The following is a 14395-nucleotide window of genomic DNA, read 5'->3' as shown; positions in this document are numbered from 1 at the left end:
CCTGGCTTCTGTCCAAGCTCTGGTCCCTACCTTCAGGATCCTTCCTTTCAGAGTAAAATATTATTATTCTTCATTTTTTGGGTCCTTCTTTCTAAATGTGCTATACAGCCCTGCAGGGAGTCAGGTAGGTAGAAGCCACTTTGTGACAAAGGACTGATGAATCAGAAGTTGTAGGGAGGGCGCAAGCCCAGCAGGTGGGCAGAGGGAACACCCCTCCCTGTTCTTAGATGTGGACCATTCCTGTCCTTTGTCCACAGGCCTGGTATCTTCCTGTAAGCTCCGTGGTCTGGGCCAAGGAAAGGGTGCGGGAGACCTGGTGGACAGAGCTGGCCCCTAGAGTCCTAGAAAAGAGGGCTTGAGAAATCCTTCCTATAGAAAGAATTCTTTTTTAAAATATTTTTATTTATTTACCTTTAGAGGGTTAGGGAAGGAGAGAGAAAGAGAACTATCAATGTATGGTTGCCTCTCATGTGTCCCCTGCTGGGAACTGGCCTGCAACCCAGGCATGTGCCCTGACTGGGCATCGAACTGCGATCCTTTGGTTCACAGGCCTGTGCTCAATCCACTGAGCTACACCAGCCAGGGCTGAATTCTTTTTAATTTAATTTTATTTTTAGTTTGTTTTTAAGACTTAGACCTCTGCCCCTGACATATTGAAATAGATTTTCTAAACGTGGGGCACAGAAATCTCTATTTTTAAAAAATATTTTGAATAGATTTTTTTTTGTGAGAGAGAGACATTGATTAGTTGATCATTTATTTATGCATTCACTGGATGATTCTTGTATGTGCCCTGACCTGGGATTGCACTCACAGCCTTGGCGTATCCAGACAACACACTAACCAGATCAGCTACCTGGCTAGAAAGTATTCTTAAAGACCAATAAAAAAGAAAAAAGATAGACATCCCAGTAGAGAAGCAGGCGGAGGGTATAAATTTTGTTAAGCCCCTACAAACAGCCAATAAATGCATGAAAAGGTGCTTTAATTACTCAGGACTAAACCTAAGCATCCCAAGGGCCTCAAGTGAGCGCCCTGCTCAGGCAGGGAGAACGTCTGAGGGGGCCCAAGCTTTGGCCCAGTCCCCGGCTCAGTCCCTTCAGGGCCAAGGTTGGGGCTGTGAGTGGCTCTCAGCCTGAGACCTTCTGCGGCAAACAGGATAAAACAGCTTCTTAAAGATAAGCCTGAACATGTAGGTGTGAAAGTTGGTGCCTGTGGTTTTTTACGTCTTTTTAAAGATTTTATTTACTTATTTTTAGAGAGAGGGGGAGGGAGAGAGAGAGAACTCCTCCAGCACGGGCCAGTCCCTAACTGGGGACCTCTCCCTTTGCCCTCAGCACCCACCCCAACCACACGGCTCAGGGCTGTCATGGCCTCTCTCACGTACAAAGACAAAAAGAGATTTTGGTGAAGAAGTTGTTCAAGATGGAGTCAGGACAATCATTGAAAAGAAAACACAGTTACCTTTAGGAAAGGTACCAATTATCCAGTGCATCTGTGTTCAATAACCCAGGCAACAGGGGAACCTGTGGCTCTGGAGAAAACTTTGTTCAACTCCTTGATCTGTTCCAGCTGTGAGATCCAAGAAACCCTGGGGAAGCCCGGGCTCGCTGAAGAAGCCATGTGACTGTCACAAGCTGAAGGTTTGTCAGGCATGGCTGCCTTATGAGGAAAATAAAGAGATGCATTTTGAAAACGAGAAAAAGAAGAAGAAAATAGCCTCAAGTGTAAGGGCAGGGGTTCCCAACATTTCAGAGTACAGAAATTCTTCTGATGTGTGACTTCCTGGAAATCTTAATCCTTTCCTGTTTCCTCATACGGTGCTGGTGACTGTATTCATTTTCTTTCCTTTAAGAAATGTCATTCTGAAGAAATGTCATTCTTCCCCTACTCAATGATCATAACTGGCCTGATTTATTTATTTATTTTTTAAAGAAAGATTTTATTTATTTGCCCTGGCTGGTGTAGCTCAGTGGATTGAGCACGGGCCTGTGAAGCAAAGGGTCTCCAGTTCGATTCCCAGTCAGGGCACATGCCTGGGTTGCAGGCCAGGTCCCCAGTAGGGGACACATGAGAGGCAACCACATTGATGTTTCTCTCCCACTCTTTCTCCTTCCCATCCCCTGTCTCTAAAAATAAATAAAAAAATATTTTTAAAAAAGAAAAAAATATTTTATTTATTTATTTTTAGAGAGAGTGGAAGGGAGGGAGAGAGAGGGAGAGAAACATTGATGAATGAGAGAGACATGGATTGGTTGCCTCTCACATGCCCCCAACCTGGGGATCCAGCCCGCACCCCAGACATGTGCCCTGACCAGGAATCGAACCGGTGATCCTTAGGTTTGAAGAAGGACGCCCAACCCACTGACCCAATCAGTCAGGGCCTGGCCTGATTTATTAATATAAAGTAGTGAGATGCTGACAACTTTTAAAGAACTTTATAATCTTCCCAGAATAAAGCAAAAAACCCCAAAAAACTGGATGCTTTGGTGCCCCAGGAGCCTCCCACTGGTCCTAGGCAGGGGCGCTTCTCCCCTCTTACCTACAGGTGTGCCTGGCTCCAGGGTCCCTAAGGGCTCTCCCCTGGCACCCCATACCTACCTACCGAGTGTTTAAATAATGATTGCTCTGTGCATACAACAGAATATCGTCTTTTAACAGTCTTCACAATCGGTGATTCTTCCAAAAGAGAAATGGTGAGAACTGTAGCCCTGGCTGGTGTGGCTCAGTGGACTGAGTGCGGGCCTGCGAACCAGAAGTTTGCCAGTTCAACTCCCAGTCAGGGCACATGCCTGGGTTGCAGACTGGTTTGGGGCAGGTGAGAGGCAACCAATAGATATTTCTCTTACACATTGATGTTTCTCTCCCTCTCTTTCTCCCCACTTTCCCCCTCTCTAAAAATAAATAAAGTCTTTTTTAAAAATTGTGAGAACTATAGATTCCTTTCGGCAGATTCCTGGTGTGGTACAGTTTCCACAAATGGTAGCTATTCTGTATCTTCATGGAGCAGGCTTCTTCTTGCTAAGCAGGTTTCAATGTGTCACCTCCTCAGAGAGGCCTTCCTAGATCACCATCATAGGTGGCACCTTGCATCTGTCCCTCTACCCCCTCATTGTATTTTATCACCTACAATGTATTGCTTGATGCACATAGGTGCTCTGTATATTTTATTTTTAAATCAACTTTATTGAAGTATTACTTACACAGAGTAAAATGCATCTGTTAATTTGTATAGTTTTAGTTTTAACTCCTGTGTAACCGTTACCCCAGTCAAGGTACAGACTACTTCCATCTTCCCTAAAAGTTCCCTTCTGATTTTTTTGCAGTCATTTCCCCTGCACCCCATTCCTAGATAACACTTTTGTGTGTGTGTGTGTGTGTGTGTATAATAAATGAATCTTGAGTTGGAAGGGTGTGGCCCTGAGGTCTGCAGGGAGCTACTCACATGCTTGTACAACACTGTATAGCTTCTAATGCCATTTCACTTCCATGATCTCATTTACCTCCCACACATGAGGCCATGGATGCCCACGGTGGTGACACATGGCAGAAAGTCTCCAAAGCCAGGATGGAGGGCTCCTGGGCCAAGCACCTGGCATGCTGGCAAGTTTGCGGGTACTCAAAGCTCATGGGCCCGGGCACACCTCGAGGTCTGGCAAAAGGCTGCCTGTGGTCCCACCTCTACCCCTGAAGGCCCGGGCCTCCAGCCTGGCTGAGGAGACACACCCTGGGGAGCCCCCAGGCCAGCTCTTCCAGCTATCCCCTTCCAGGGCAGAGCGGGCCCTTCCAGTTCCTATAGCTTGGGCCTTGGGAAACTTAAAGTGAAGCTGGTAGGATCACTTGCTTCTGGTTGTTCACAGAGAAGCGGGCATTGGCTGTCAGAAGGCGTGTCCTCTGGCTGGGTTCCGCCTCTGCCTTGCTGTGTGGCTGTGGCAAGTCACTTTCCCTCTCTGGGCCTCGGTTTCTGGTTCCGTAAAAGGAAATAGGTAATCCCTGCCAGTTTAACTTCAACTCCACCTGATGACTGTGCTGCATGAATACATCCTGCCCTTCAAAGTCGGTGCCTCTCTTGCACCATCCCCACTCCCTGGAATGCTGTCCCCCAGTACCTGCCCTCAAAATTCTGGTTTTTCAACTTGTCGTTCTGGCCCTACTCCCTCCGAGATTTTCCTCGAAACAGAATGTTCTACTCCTTCCTCAAGCCTCTATACGTCCTTGAGGGCAGGGACAGTGTCAAATGGTGGGTCCTGTTGACTGAGATGACTGATCCTGGGCCAGGCACTGCGCTAGTCCCTGCGCTACTTCATTTAACACTCACGATAATCCTGTTGTTATTCTCAGCGGATGAATAGGAAAACCGAGGTTCAGAATAAAACGCCCCTCGTCCTGGGCCACGGAGTGGGTAGGGCCGCTTGGGCTTCCTCTCACTTCACCTCCTGCATCTAGCAGAGGGCCAAGAAAATGGGGGGGGGGGTTCATCACCCGTTTGCTGAATGATCGGTAAGCGTGACTGAGCGGCCCCTTCACATCAATTGACTTCGCACCTACCTTCTGCGGACTTGACATGATGCAGTGCCCGTGTTCAGTAATGTTAACTCCGATCACCATTATTTTCTGCCTGGGTCCACATTTACAATAAGAGCTGTCTAACTACAGGGTGGGATGGAGGCTGAAGTGGTGAGCGCTCAGTCACTGGGGTCAGAGGCAGACATGGGATGACTTTTGGGGTGCTGTACAGGAGGTCTGAGTATCAGCAGCCAAGAAAGGCCTCTGCCACCGCAGCCCACGGTCTGGGAAGGATGGGTGTTAAGCCATCTACCCTACTTTGGGAGGTCCTGGGAGTAGAGTTGAAACACATTCCTCTGGTGCCCGGGATCCACCCAATTCCAGCCCCGCAGGCCTCGGGCACCCTATGTCCATGCCGGTCGGTGAATTTTGAATCTGTCTTATGTAAACTGTAAATAGCTATTATTTTTTCCATTCCTCACTTGGCCTGACCTACGAGTCACCTCCCGAGGGAATATGAGCCACCTCCCGAGAAAATATACCCGTATGCTGAGTCTGAGGAATGTGCTCCAGGCTTTGGGACCGGGAATGCCTTTGAGCTCAAGTCCTACATGCTCCCTCCCTTCTCTGCATTATTGTGCAAGACAGTAGGGCACACCTTCTGAAGCGGGTCAATGAAGGCTTGGGGACTTCCTGAGATCCGGCAGGGAGGGCGGGGCTGGGGGCAGGAGGGCGCGGTGCAGGGACGAGGGGACGGGAGGTTTGGGTGCAAACGATGAGTTCACGCCCTTCGGCCTAGTATCCCCTACCAGTTCCCCACGTCCCCCTCGGTGTGGTTCTCTCCTCGCGCAGGAAAGGCAGGGAGTGACACTCAGGGCACCTCCCGTTCTTTCAGATGCTCAGCCAGCCCCACCTCTTCGGTTCAGTGAAGGTCCGGGGCTCGTTTCTACGTCTCTCCCTGCTCTCCCTTTCTCCAATCTGCTCTTTGTCTCGGTCTTCCAGCAGTCCCGGCGTCCCCTGCCGGCGGCCCCGCCCGTCCAAGGCCGAGGAGGGGGCGGGGCTCGGACCCAGGGGCGGGGCCTGGTGGGGCGGGGCGGCGCGGGGCGAGGCCGGCCTGGAGCCGAGGCTGCCAGCCAGACGACGCGGCGGGAGCAGGAGCGCGATCAGAGTGGAGGCCGCGGCGAGGGTGACGGGAGCGGCGGGAGCAGGGCGGGCCGGGCTCCATGGCGCCTGCGGCGTCAGCTTGATCAGCCCGGGCAGCGGCGGGTGGCGGCCGGATCGGGCCGTGGCTCTTCTTCACGATGGGGGACGTGGTGTCCACACACCTGGACGACGCCCGGCGCCAGCACATCTCAGGTGAGTCTCTCGCCGCTCAGCGCGCTCCGGGGGTCCAATCTGGATCCCCTAGACCACGCCCCCACCCCGGCCCGCCGGTAGCGCTGGGACTGGGGTCTCAGTGAGTCAGCCGCAGGGTAGGGCGGGAGTAGCTGGGGACAGAGTCCTTCGTCCGTGCTCGTATCCTCCAGGTCTAGGTGCCCCTTTCCAACCTATTCTGAGCTCACCCTTCCCCCTCTCGAGGAGACTTGAATCCACCCCTTTTTCTAATGGAACCCCCTTGGAGCCGGTCCCATCCTAGCCCCCAACACACTATACCCCATCGAGCTGCGGGAGGGGTCGCAGCCTCCTCACCACCACGGGTATCCTCCCCCGGAAGCATTCCAGGCCCTCTCGGCCGGAGTGTCCTGACCTTCCCTAACTGCCTCAGCCCCCAGCTTGCCCTGGGCCCCGGGCCCAGCAGCCCCAGTACACGTGGCGGAGGCTTCCAGGGACGAGCCCATCAATGCCTGGGACTGAGCCTGGGGAGTGGGGCTAGAAAGAGATGGGGTGCACAGGAGGGGTGGTCAGAACCCCTGCCCTTCCGGCTCAGGGTTAGCAGGGTGCTCCTGCTGCTCCCTAAGGAAACCTGGCAACTGCAACAGACTCCTGGATTCCTCCTCACCAGCCACAGAGAATGTAGAGGGTGAGAATCTCAGGCTGCCTGGGAAACTCGGCTCAGTGGCTCACCTCTGTCCTGGGTAAGGCTGCACAGGTGGAATCCCAGCTCTTTTTACCAGCCATGAGATCTTGGACAAGTCTTAGTGTCCTGGCAGCTCGGTTTTCTCCTCTTTGAAATGAAATGAATGATTTCTTCCTTTTTTAGGAGTTACTGAGATACTTAAGTGAACTAATTTATGTAGCTTGCTTAACACAGGGCCCAGCATAGGGGAGACACCATTGCACAGGCTGCTGGTCCCCTTGGGGCATGGGGGCAGCCCTTGGAAAGAGGAGACCATTCCTCTCCACTGTGTTTGCCCCTTCCTGTTCAGTGCGCCCGGAGCACTGTGTCTGCTCACACTAATCTTGATGTGCCCCGCAGTCCTGTAGAGTTTCAACAGCTCTGTTCTTCCTGCTAGTGCCCCTTGAGAACAGGGACCAGGTGACCCTTAACTCCATGTCCTATCCTTTCTGGGACACAAAGAAGGTGCTGGGAAAAGACTTCTCTAGAAACTGTGGCTATGGGCCCGTGGTCTAAGCTCTCTTTATACCAGGGGCTGGGGCCTGGGATGAGGGTGATGTAGAAATGAGTCAGACCCTCTCCAGCCCCGGATCAGCAGGGGGTTAAGTCCTGGAACTCTTGCTTGTAGGACAAGGACTCTGGGAGGAGGAAGGCAAGGGCGGAGTCTTCCTGTCCCCTCCCTGTTGGTGGCAGCCTCCTGGGGCTCTGTAACAGTCCATCCATTCACCACCTCCCGTTGGGGCCCCTCACCCGGCTAGGGTGGGGTGTGCTTCACTTTCTTCGGTGGGGTTTTTCCTTTCCCCACACCCAGTTGGGCTGGCCCCCACTCCTCCCACCTCCTGGGCTGAGGACTGCCAGCAACTGCCTCCAGTGTGTCCCCCCCCCCCCCCCGCCCCCATTTACATGGGAGGAGGCTGAGACCACAAAAGGTGAAGTGTCCTCTTCTGGACAGGGTTGGGTTTGTTTTGTGGATACCAGGCTGGGCGGAAGAGGGTTGTGTTCATTCGGACTCTGCTGGCCTCCCTCTTCTCAGCACTTCAGTGCTATTAATAACCCCCTTCAGATGCCTCAGATTCCTGGTCCAGGCTCACCTGAAGGAGCTCCTGAAGTGCTGGGGTGGCAGGTTGGAAGGGGAGGGAGTCAGCAAACCTCCAGCCCCCGTCCAATGAAGTGAGCGGCCTTAGAAATCCCTGCTGGAGGGGAATGAGGGTGCGCCTTTGCCACCTCCAGTGATCCTGCACCCTCCTCGCCCCACCCAAGGAGCAGCGGGCACTTTTAAGCCAGACAATCAAAATTCCAGCACCCTCCCTACCTGGGGCCAGTTCTTTGCCCAGGAAGCCTGGGGCTGCCCCTGTAGAAACGTCAGGGCTGAGGACTCCCCCACCCCCACCCGTGCTGTGAGCTCTGAGGCCTGTCAGGGTTCTGCAGCTTGGCCAGCCCGCCCTCGATGGAGCAGGTGAACAGCAGCCGGCAAGTCCTGGCAGGGGTCAGGCGCACTCCTGCCCACAGTGCTGTTTTGCTGTTTTGCTGTCAGGGCGCCTTTCATCCTGGGATTTCAAAGCCTCTGGCACGCAGGGGCTTGTCCTCACCCCAGGGCCCCAAAGGGGCTGATGGCAGGATGATTTCCTCCTGCTTCCGGGGCAGGAGTTTGCTTGGAGGGAAGAGCCCCAGCCAGGGAGCCTCGAGGCCCGTGTAACCTTGGGCAGCCACTTGCTGCCTTTGTGTGTCAGTGTCCCTAGCCGAAAACTGATGACTGATGTCCCTTCCAGCCCTGAGGGCCGAATGATCCCAAATTTTCCCCACAAATCTCCTCCAGACTCAAGCCAGCTCAGGGGCCTCTCATGGACTCCCCAGTGTGTTAGCTCGTGGGACCTTGGGCCAGCGTCTTAATCTCAATTTTCGTTTTTCTTTTCTTTCTTTTTTTTTTTTACTGTAAATGTACAGACAACTTTTAATGAGAAATGTCTTTACAGTTAAAAATGCAGTATTTGGACAAATATTCTAACAAATTTTCTTGAAATAGAAAATTCCAAGTGTAAGATACTACATACAAAGTAACAAAATACAACACACACTACATTTTTAGCCAAAACTGGATTTAGTTGTTTTCACAGAACTTACGTTCAGAAGCTCTTCAAAATCTGCATTTTCTTATCTGTAAAATGGGAACAATAGTCCCTTCCTCGGAGGTCCTGTTGCCAGGATTTAATAAGATAAGAAAGGTAAGAAACTCAGGCCAGTGCTTGGGGCATAGTGAGTGCTCTGCAAACGATTGCTGTTACATAGATCGTCACGTACTGTCACCGATTCTCTGGTGGGCGAAGAGAGTGGCCAGGTGTCTGGAGTGTGAAGGGGCCAGTGCTGCTGTGGTCTAGCTCCCATTTCTCTGAGGGTTGTGCAGTCGCCCCTGGGGTCAGTGTCCCTGGATTCAGGAATCCACTGGGTTTTCAGAAAACTTGGTGACTGTGTTCCGTCCATATGGGCATATGTGTGAGATGGCTGTGGGTTATCGGGAGTGGGAAGGCAGTGGAGACAAGGAACTAGGCTTGGAGAGGCGGGTCAGGCCCCGAGGATAGGACTAGGGTAGGAGAATGGAGGAGCGTGGGCGGGTGGCCCGTGTTGCAGCTCTATGAGAGATTCTTTACGCATGGTCTGAGCCATGTAAACCAAGATGCAGCAGGTGAGGGGGTGAGCTCACTGTTGCTCAAGATGTGCAAGTTGGGGCTGGGTGCTGTGCCTTTGGCAGACAACCTGACATTGCCTGGAGGGGCCCTGCTGCCTCTAGGACAGCTGCGAAGGATTCCACTGTTGCTCCAGAAATTCTTTTGACCAGGTTGACATTGTAGGGGCTAAGGAATGCTCCCCACCCCACCTCACACATGCTACCCTCAAGTTCACTACCTGAGAGGGCTGGGGAGGGAGTCTGCCCGCACCTGTGTTTCTCCCTCCTGCCAGGCTCACCTTTCCCCTCTGCTAATTCTTTTTTGAAATAGCAGCTTTATTGGAAAATAATTCACGTGCCACACAATTCACTCACTGAAAGTGTACAGGTCAGTCTGGGTTTTTTTTTTGTATATTCACAGAGTTGTGCCTCCATCACCACCATCAGTTTTAAACCATCCTCATCACCCCTGAAAGAAGCCCTCTACCCGTTAGCCGTCACACCCATTCCCCCCAGTCCTCCCCAACTCCCTGCCGCCCCTGGGAACATTGTCCCTTGTCTGGGCACAGAGGCATTGCTCGCACAGCGTGGGAGTGTCAGGCAGAAAACCGAAAGCTCCCTCCCGCTTCCTTCCCTTTAATGCCACTTCCAGAAGAAGTCACTCGGGTTTGGCGTGTCACTGTTTCCAAACGTACAGCCCTGTGTGCACGCGCAGTTACTCTGCCTCTAAAAGAGGTCCAGCGAGATGTTTCTGCGTTTTGACTTTTGCGTCCATCTCTCCCTGTCAGGACCTGCATGTCTGCCAGTTCCGCTGTCAGTGGGTCTGTCTGGGCGAGGCTTGGTTTATTCACCCAGTCTCCACACCCCCCCCCCGCCCCCGTTACTGGGCATTTGGGTTGTTTCCACTGTTTGACCAGCCATCACCGCTGATGTGCCCATGTCCTGTGCCTGGTTTTAGGATCACAGAGGCCTCAGAATGGAACTCCTGGATTCTGTTCTGATGTGCTGATACATAGACTCTGAACAGAGTGTGAACATTTCTTAAAGATTTTATTTATTTTTAGAGAGAGGGGAGGAAGGGAGAAAGAGGGAGAGAAACATCAATGGGCGGTTGCCTCTCTCATGCCCCCAACCAGGGACCTGGCTCGAAACCCAGGCATGTGCCCTGACCAGGAATTGAACCGGTGACCTTTCGGTTTGTGGGGTGGTGCCCAACCCACTGGGACACAAAGTCAAGGTGAGGCTGTAAACATTTGACACCCCTTTCTGTCGGTGCCTACCCAGTATGGGTATCTCGTTTGTTTATTGAGCAAAGCGATGGATGCCTTTTTCCAAATTGATTTTAAAAACCCATGTCTCCACATTTGGGAAATGGCTGTGGGTCCCAGGAGTGAAAGAATAAAGGTGTGTTCTTTCGGCCACCCCCCACCCAGGTAAGTTGCTGCCTGGACTTTGCGGAGAGACCAGGCTGGCCGGAAGCAGTGCCCGGCTCCACATGGGCTGCCGCTGCCCTTAGCCAAGGTCTGGGTCAGTCCCTGGGGTGAAGTGTCTGGGGATTCTGCTCCGCTCCTGTGTCTCTTACATAACGTGCTTTTGTTGGCCTTGACCCTGCCCTCCCCCTCTGCCCAGCCTCCAGTCAGTCCTTTTTCACTGCTGAGGCCTCCGGGTAGCCTGCTAGGGCTGCCTTCTGCCCCACCACGCCCCTCCCCGACCTCCTTCCCACCTCACTGCTCCGTACTTCCCATACACACTCCCGGAGAGACCTTTCTAAACTCAAACTGGGCCCTGGCCCTTCCTCCCTGCCTTCGAGGAGTGAAGTTTAGAAAAGAATGGGAATCACTGCCATCCTGCGATAACCACTTTACTGTTTAGTGGTCTTCCCCTCCTGTGTTTATTGTGATGTATTGCTGAGACCACAGCTCGCTTCGTGTCTCAAATTTTCCACTAAACAATTTATAGGTCACTGGAACCTCCCAAAGGTTTCGTCTTGTGCCATGCCCACCCCCTCCTCCCCCGGCCACCCGTACAGAAAGGCCAGGTTCTTAGCCTTTCCCCTGATGCTGGGCATTGCTCCGCTTCACTGTCACCAGACACTGGTTTTCACGAGCAAACTGAGTCACAGCACTTGCTTCCTTTTCTGCTCTGCGCAGCTTCCTGCCAAGGACAGGCTCATCCACCCTCTGGCCCTGCTCCTCCCTGGTCCTGCTCCCCCCTGGCCCTGCTCCCCCGGCCCTGCTCTCCCCCTACACCACTCTGGGTGTTTTGAAGGAGCTCCTGACACCTCTGAGCACTTTTCCAGAGGGGAGTGGGCTCAGAGGGGCTGCCTGTGAGCTGGGGACATGAACTGATGACATTGGCCTTGGTGGGGGAAGTGTGGCCACTTACTAAGGCTACTTTTTCATCCCTACCTACAGGGTCTCCACTGGTCCGTCTCCTGCCTGAGGGTGGTGGTGGATGGAGTGGGGGGGGGGCATATCAGGCTCTGAACAGTACCTGTAAGATTAGCCATCCTTTAACTGAGCACTTACTATGTGCCAGGCCTTCCTTTGCCTGTAGACCTCATTGAACCCTCACCCTCTGCACTCCTCCCCAGTGTTTGACAGGTGGAGGCAGAGCAAGTCAGCGCCAGGCCCAGGCCCAGGCCCAGGCCCAGACCTGGGAGTCTGAGGCCTTAGCTGTTCCAACCATGCTCCACTGTGACTGGACATTTCCTGGTGCCCAGATCAGGCAGGTGTGCTACAAGGAAAAGCCCCTCCCTGTCCCCACAAAGGGAGGGTACTGGGGACAGGGAGGAGCCAAGTGGGAACAGAGTGGTGTGTGTCAGAGGCTCCCGTAGGTTGCACAAATCTCTCCCTCCCGCCATTACTTATTCCGAGAGTCGCGTCCCTCATTGGCCAGTCCTGTTCTCCCTCGAGTCGCCCCCTCCTCCTCCGCAGGCAGAGTCATGACTCACTTTGCCCTGGGTCTCCGGCAGCAGCATCCTGCGGGTTGCACAAATTCCTGAGCTGCTTTCCCTTCCCCCACCACACTGCCCTCCACTGCCCCGCCTGGGGAGGAAGCGTTTTCTGTAGCTGGTGGGGGGCAGGTCTAAGGAATAATGAAGTCAGATGCCTAGGTGGTGGCCTCAAGGGAGGGGCAGAGCCGAGCCCCCTCCTGGTAGAATCTTAGGCCCTGAGTCAGGGAGCCTGCAATCTCCTGATCTCACAGATTTTAGAACTGGAAGAGCAGGAAGTGCCTACCTCTCCTAGGCACCTGGTTCCTCCCCCGGGAACTTCCCTGGGTTGGAGGCATGCTGCCCCTGGCCCAGTGTCTGGGAAGCTGGGAGAAGCTGGGAGCAGAGAGGTTTGGGGCAAGGCTCTGCAGTCACACTGCTTGGGTTCCAGACTCAGCTCTGCCGCAGGATGAACTGGTGTCTTGGGACAAGTGGGTCTCACCTTCTCTGAGCCTTAGTGACCCCTGTAAAAGAGGGTGACAGTGAGGGTCAAGAGTGCCAGCCTCTGGATGGGGCAGGTATAGCGCAGGGCCGGCGAGGGGTGAGAATAGGCAGGGGCAGCTGTCCTGACAGGCATGTCGTTGAGGAAGATGTGCCATGTCTGTCTTGGGACCTCGGGCACCCTAGGCCCCTCCCATGTGGCCTGGAAGGTGATGCACCCCAGCGTGAGGCAGAGCACCAGCTTGTGGCTCTGGACACCTGGGACCGCCAGCAGGTACCTGGAGGACGATGCTCCAGGGGCCATGGTGACGCAGCAGAGTCAGTCGTCAACACTGTCCGCACTGTGCTTGGCACGAGGTGGCACACAGAATAATGGGTGGCCGATGGATGGAAACACGTCCCTACCTCCTTGCCGGGCCACGCGTCCACACTAGACGTCTGGGTCTTGAGCCCGGTCCTGTCGACCATTTGCTGTGTCACGCTGGGCCAGCGGCTGTGCCTCTCTTTGCCTTTTTTCTGCATCTGTGGCCCGAAGAGCAGTATCGACCACAGGCGTCCTGCCTCTGAGAGCCCTTCCTCAGAGACACGAGCTGCCCTCCAGAGGCGGGGCTGGGCGGGTTTGGCTATGAGAAGTTGAGGTGGAGGGTCCCCATCTGCATGCCTGTGAGACGCCAAAGAGGTGTGATGAGCTCTGGCCCCACACACACTAGGTTGTGCTTTTTATTCACTCAGTCAATAGTTACTGAGCCCCTGTGTGTGCCAGGCACCAGGGCCACACTGATGTGCAAGCTCCTACGTGGCCGCCCCTGCCCTTCTCAGAGAAGCAGACCTTCTGCGGGAGTGTGAGGGGGTGATCTGGCTTAGGGTGAGGGAGAGGGAGCCGCAGGGACTGGCCTTGAAGAGGGGGGCACTTTTTCCTGAGGGTCCCAGGGAGGCCTCAGAAAATGGCCCAGGTTGGTGGTGAGGGAGGATGAGAGCTGGGCCCAGGGGTGAGACAGGGCCAGGCCCCGTCAGGGGACAGTGTGTGGTGGGGAGAGAGGCCTCAGCGAGGGGGAGCTGTCAAGTTGGGGAGACCTGGGGTCTGTTCTTGGCCTTGTTGGGTTGATGGGTCCATGGGGTGTTCTGTCAAGGCGTCCGGTGGCCCACCTCTGCTCCCATTCCTCCCGTGACAGGAGACTCCTTCCCTTCCTAGGCAGCTCTGAGTACAAGAACCTTCTCCCCTTCCGTGCAGAGTGGGAGGGCTGGGCCTGGATTCCGGGGACCTAGTTTTGAGTCCTTGTCCCAAGTATGCTGTTACTTGTCAGGCCCCAGGCCAGCTCGGTTGTTGTGTGGGAGCAGTGTGATGGTGGGGGGGCTCTTTGCATTGAAGACGCCTCGGCTGCTGCTTTCATTAGCTATTGCTGTTGTGCGTAGACTGTGGTAGGACCGGCCAGGGGAGTCCCTCCTCTCAGGGGGATCAAAGTGCAGGGCTGGGCTGGGGCACCGGGGGCAGGGTCCACGTACAGGGACGCGGCCCCAGGGCGTAGCTGGGCATTCAGGAGCATGAACCCCACTTTCCCACCCATGCATCTGTGGCCAAGCCCATCCTCTTCCCACACCCCACGCAGAACAGGGCTGCTTGTGTCTGGCCAAATCTGGTAAGCCAGAATCTTCTAGAAGAGGAGGCTCTTGGGCAGGAAACTACTCATCTCCTTGTGCTCCGCTCAACGCCAATGCACCCCACCTTCCAGGAGCCATT

At 54.2% G+C, this 14395-nt stretch overlaps 1 protein-coding gene across 1 annotated transcript in view; it reads left to right on the top strand.

Moving 5' to 3' along the window:
- The first annotated feature begins 5641 nt into the window (after positions 1-5641).
- The window catches only part of NIBAN2 (niban apoptosis regulator 2), a 50642-nt gene continuing 41888 nt past the window's right edge, over positions 5642-14395 (top strand). Inside the window, exon 1 of the mRNA XM_037036455.1 lies at positions 5642-5862. Within this exon, the coding sequence (XP_036892350.1) occupies positions 5808-5862 (55 nt within the window). The 5' untranslated portion in view covers positions 5642-5807. The remainder of the gene's footprint in view (positions 5863-14395) is intronic.

This window comes from Sturnira hondurensis, unplaced genomic scaffold, assembly GCF_014824575.4.
Source record: "Sturnira hondurensis isolate 20B ecotype Veracruz unplaced genomic scaffold, ASM1482457v3 Scaffold0022908, whole genome shotgun sequence".
Taxonomy (NCBI): domain Eukaryota; kingdom Metazoa; phylum Chordata; class Mammalia; order Chiroptera; family Phyllostomidae; genus Sturnira; species Sturnira hondurensis.
This window is presented reverse-complemented; position numbering and strand designations above follow the sequence as displayed.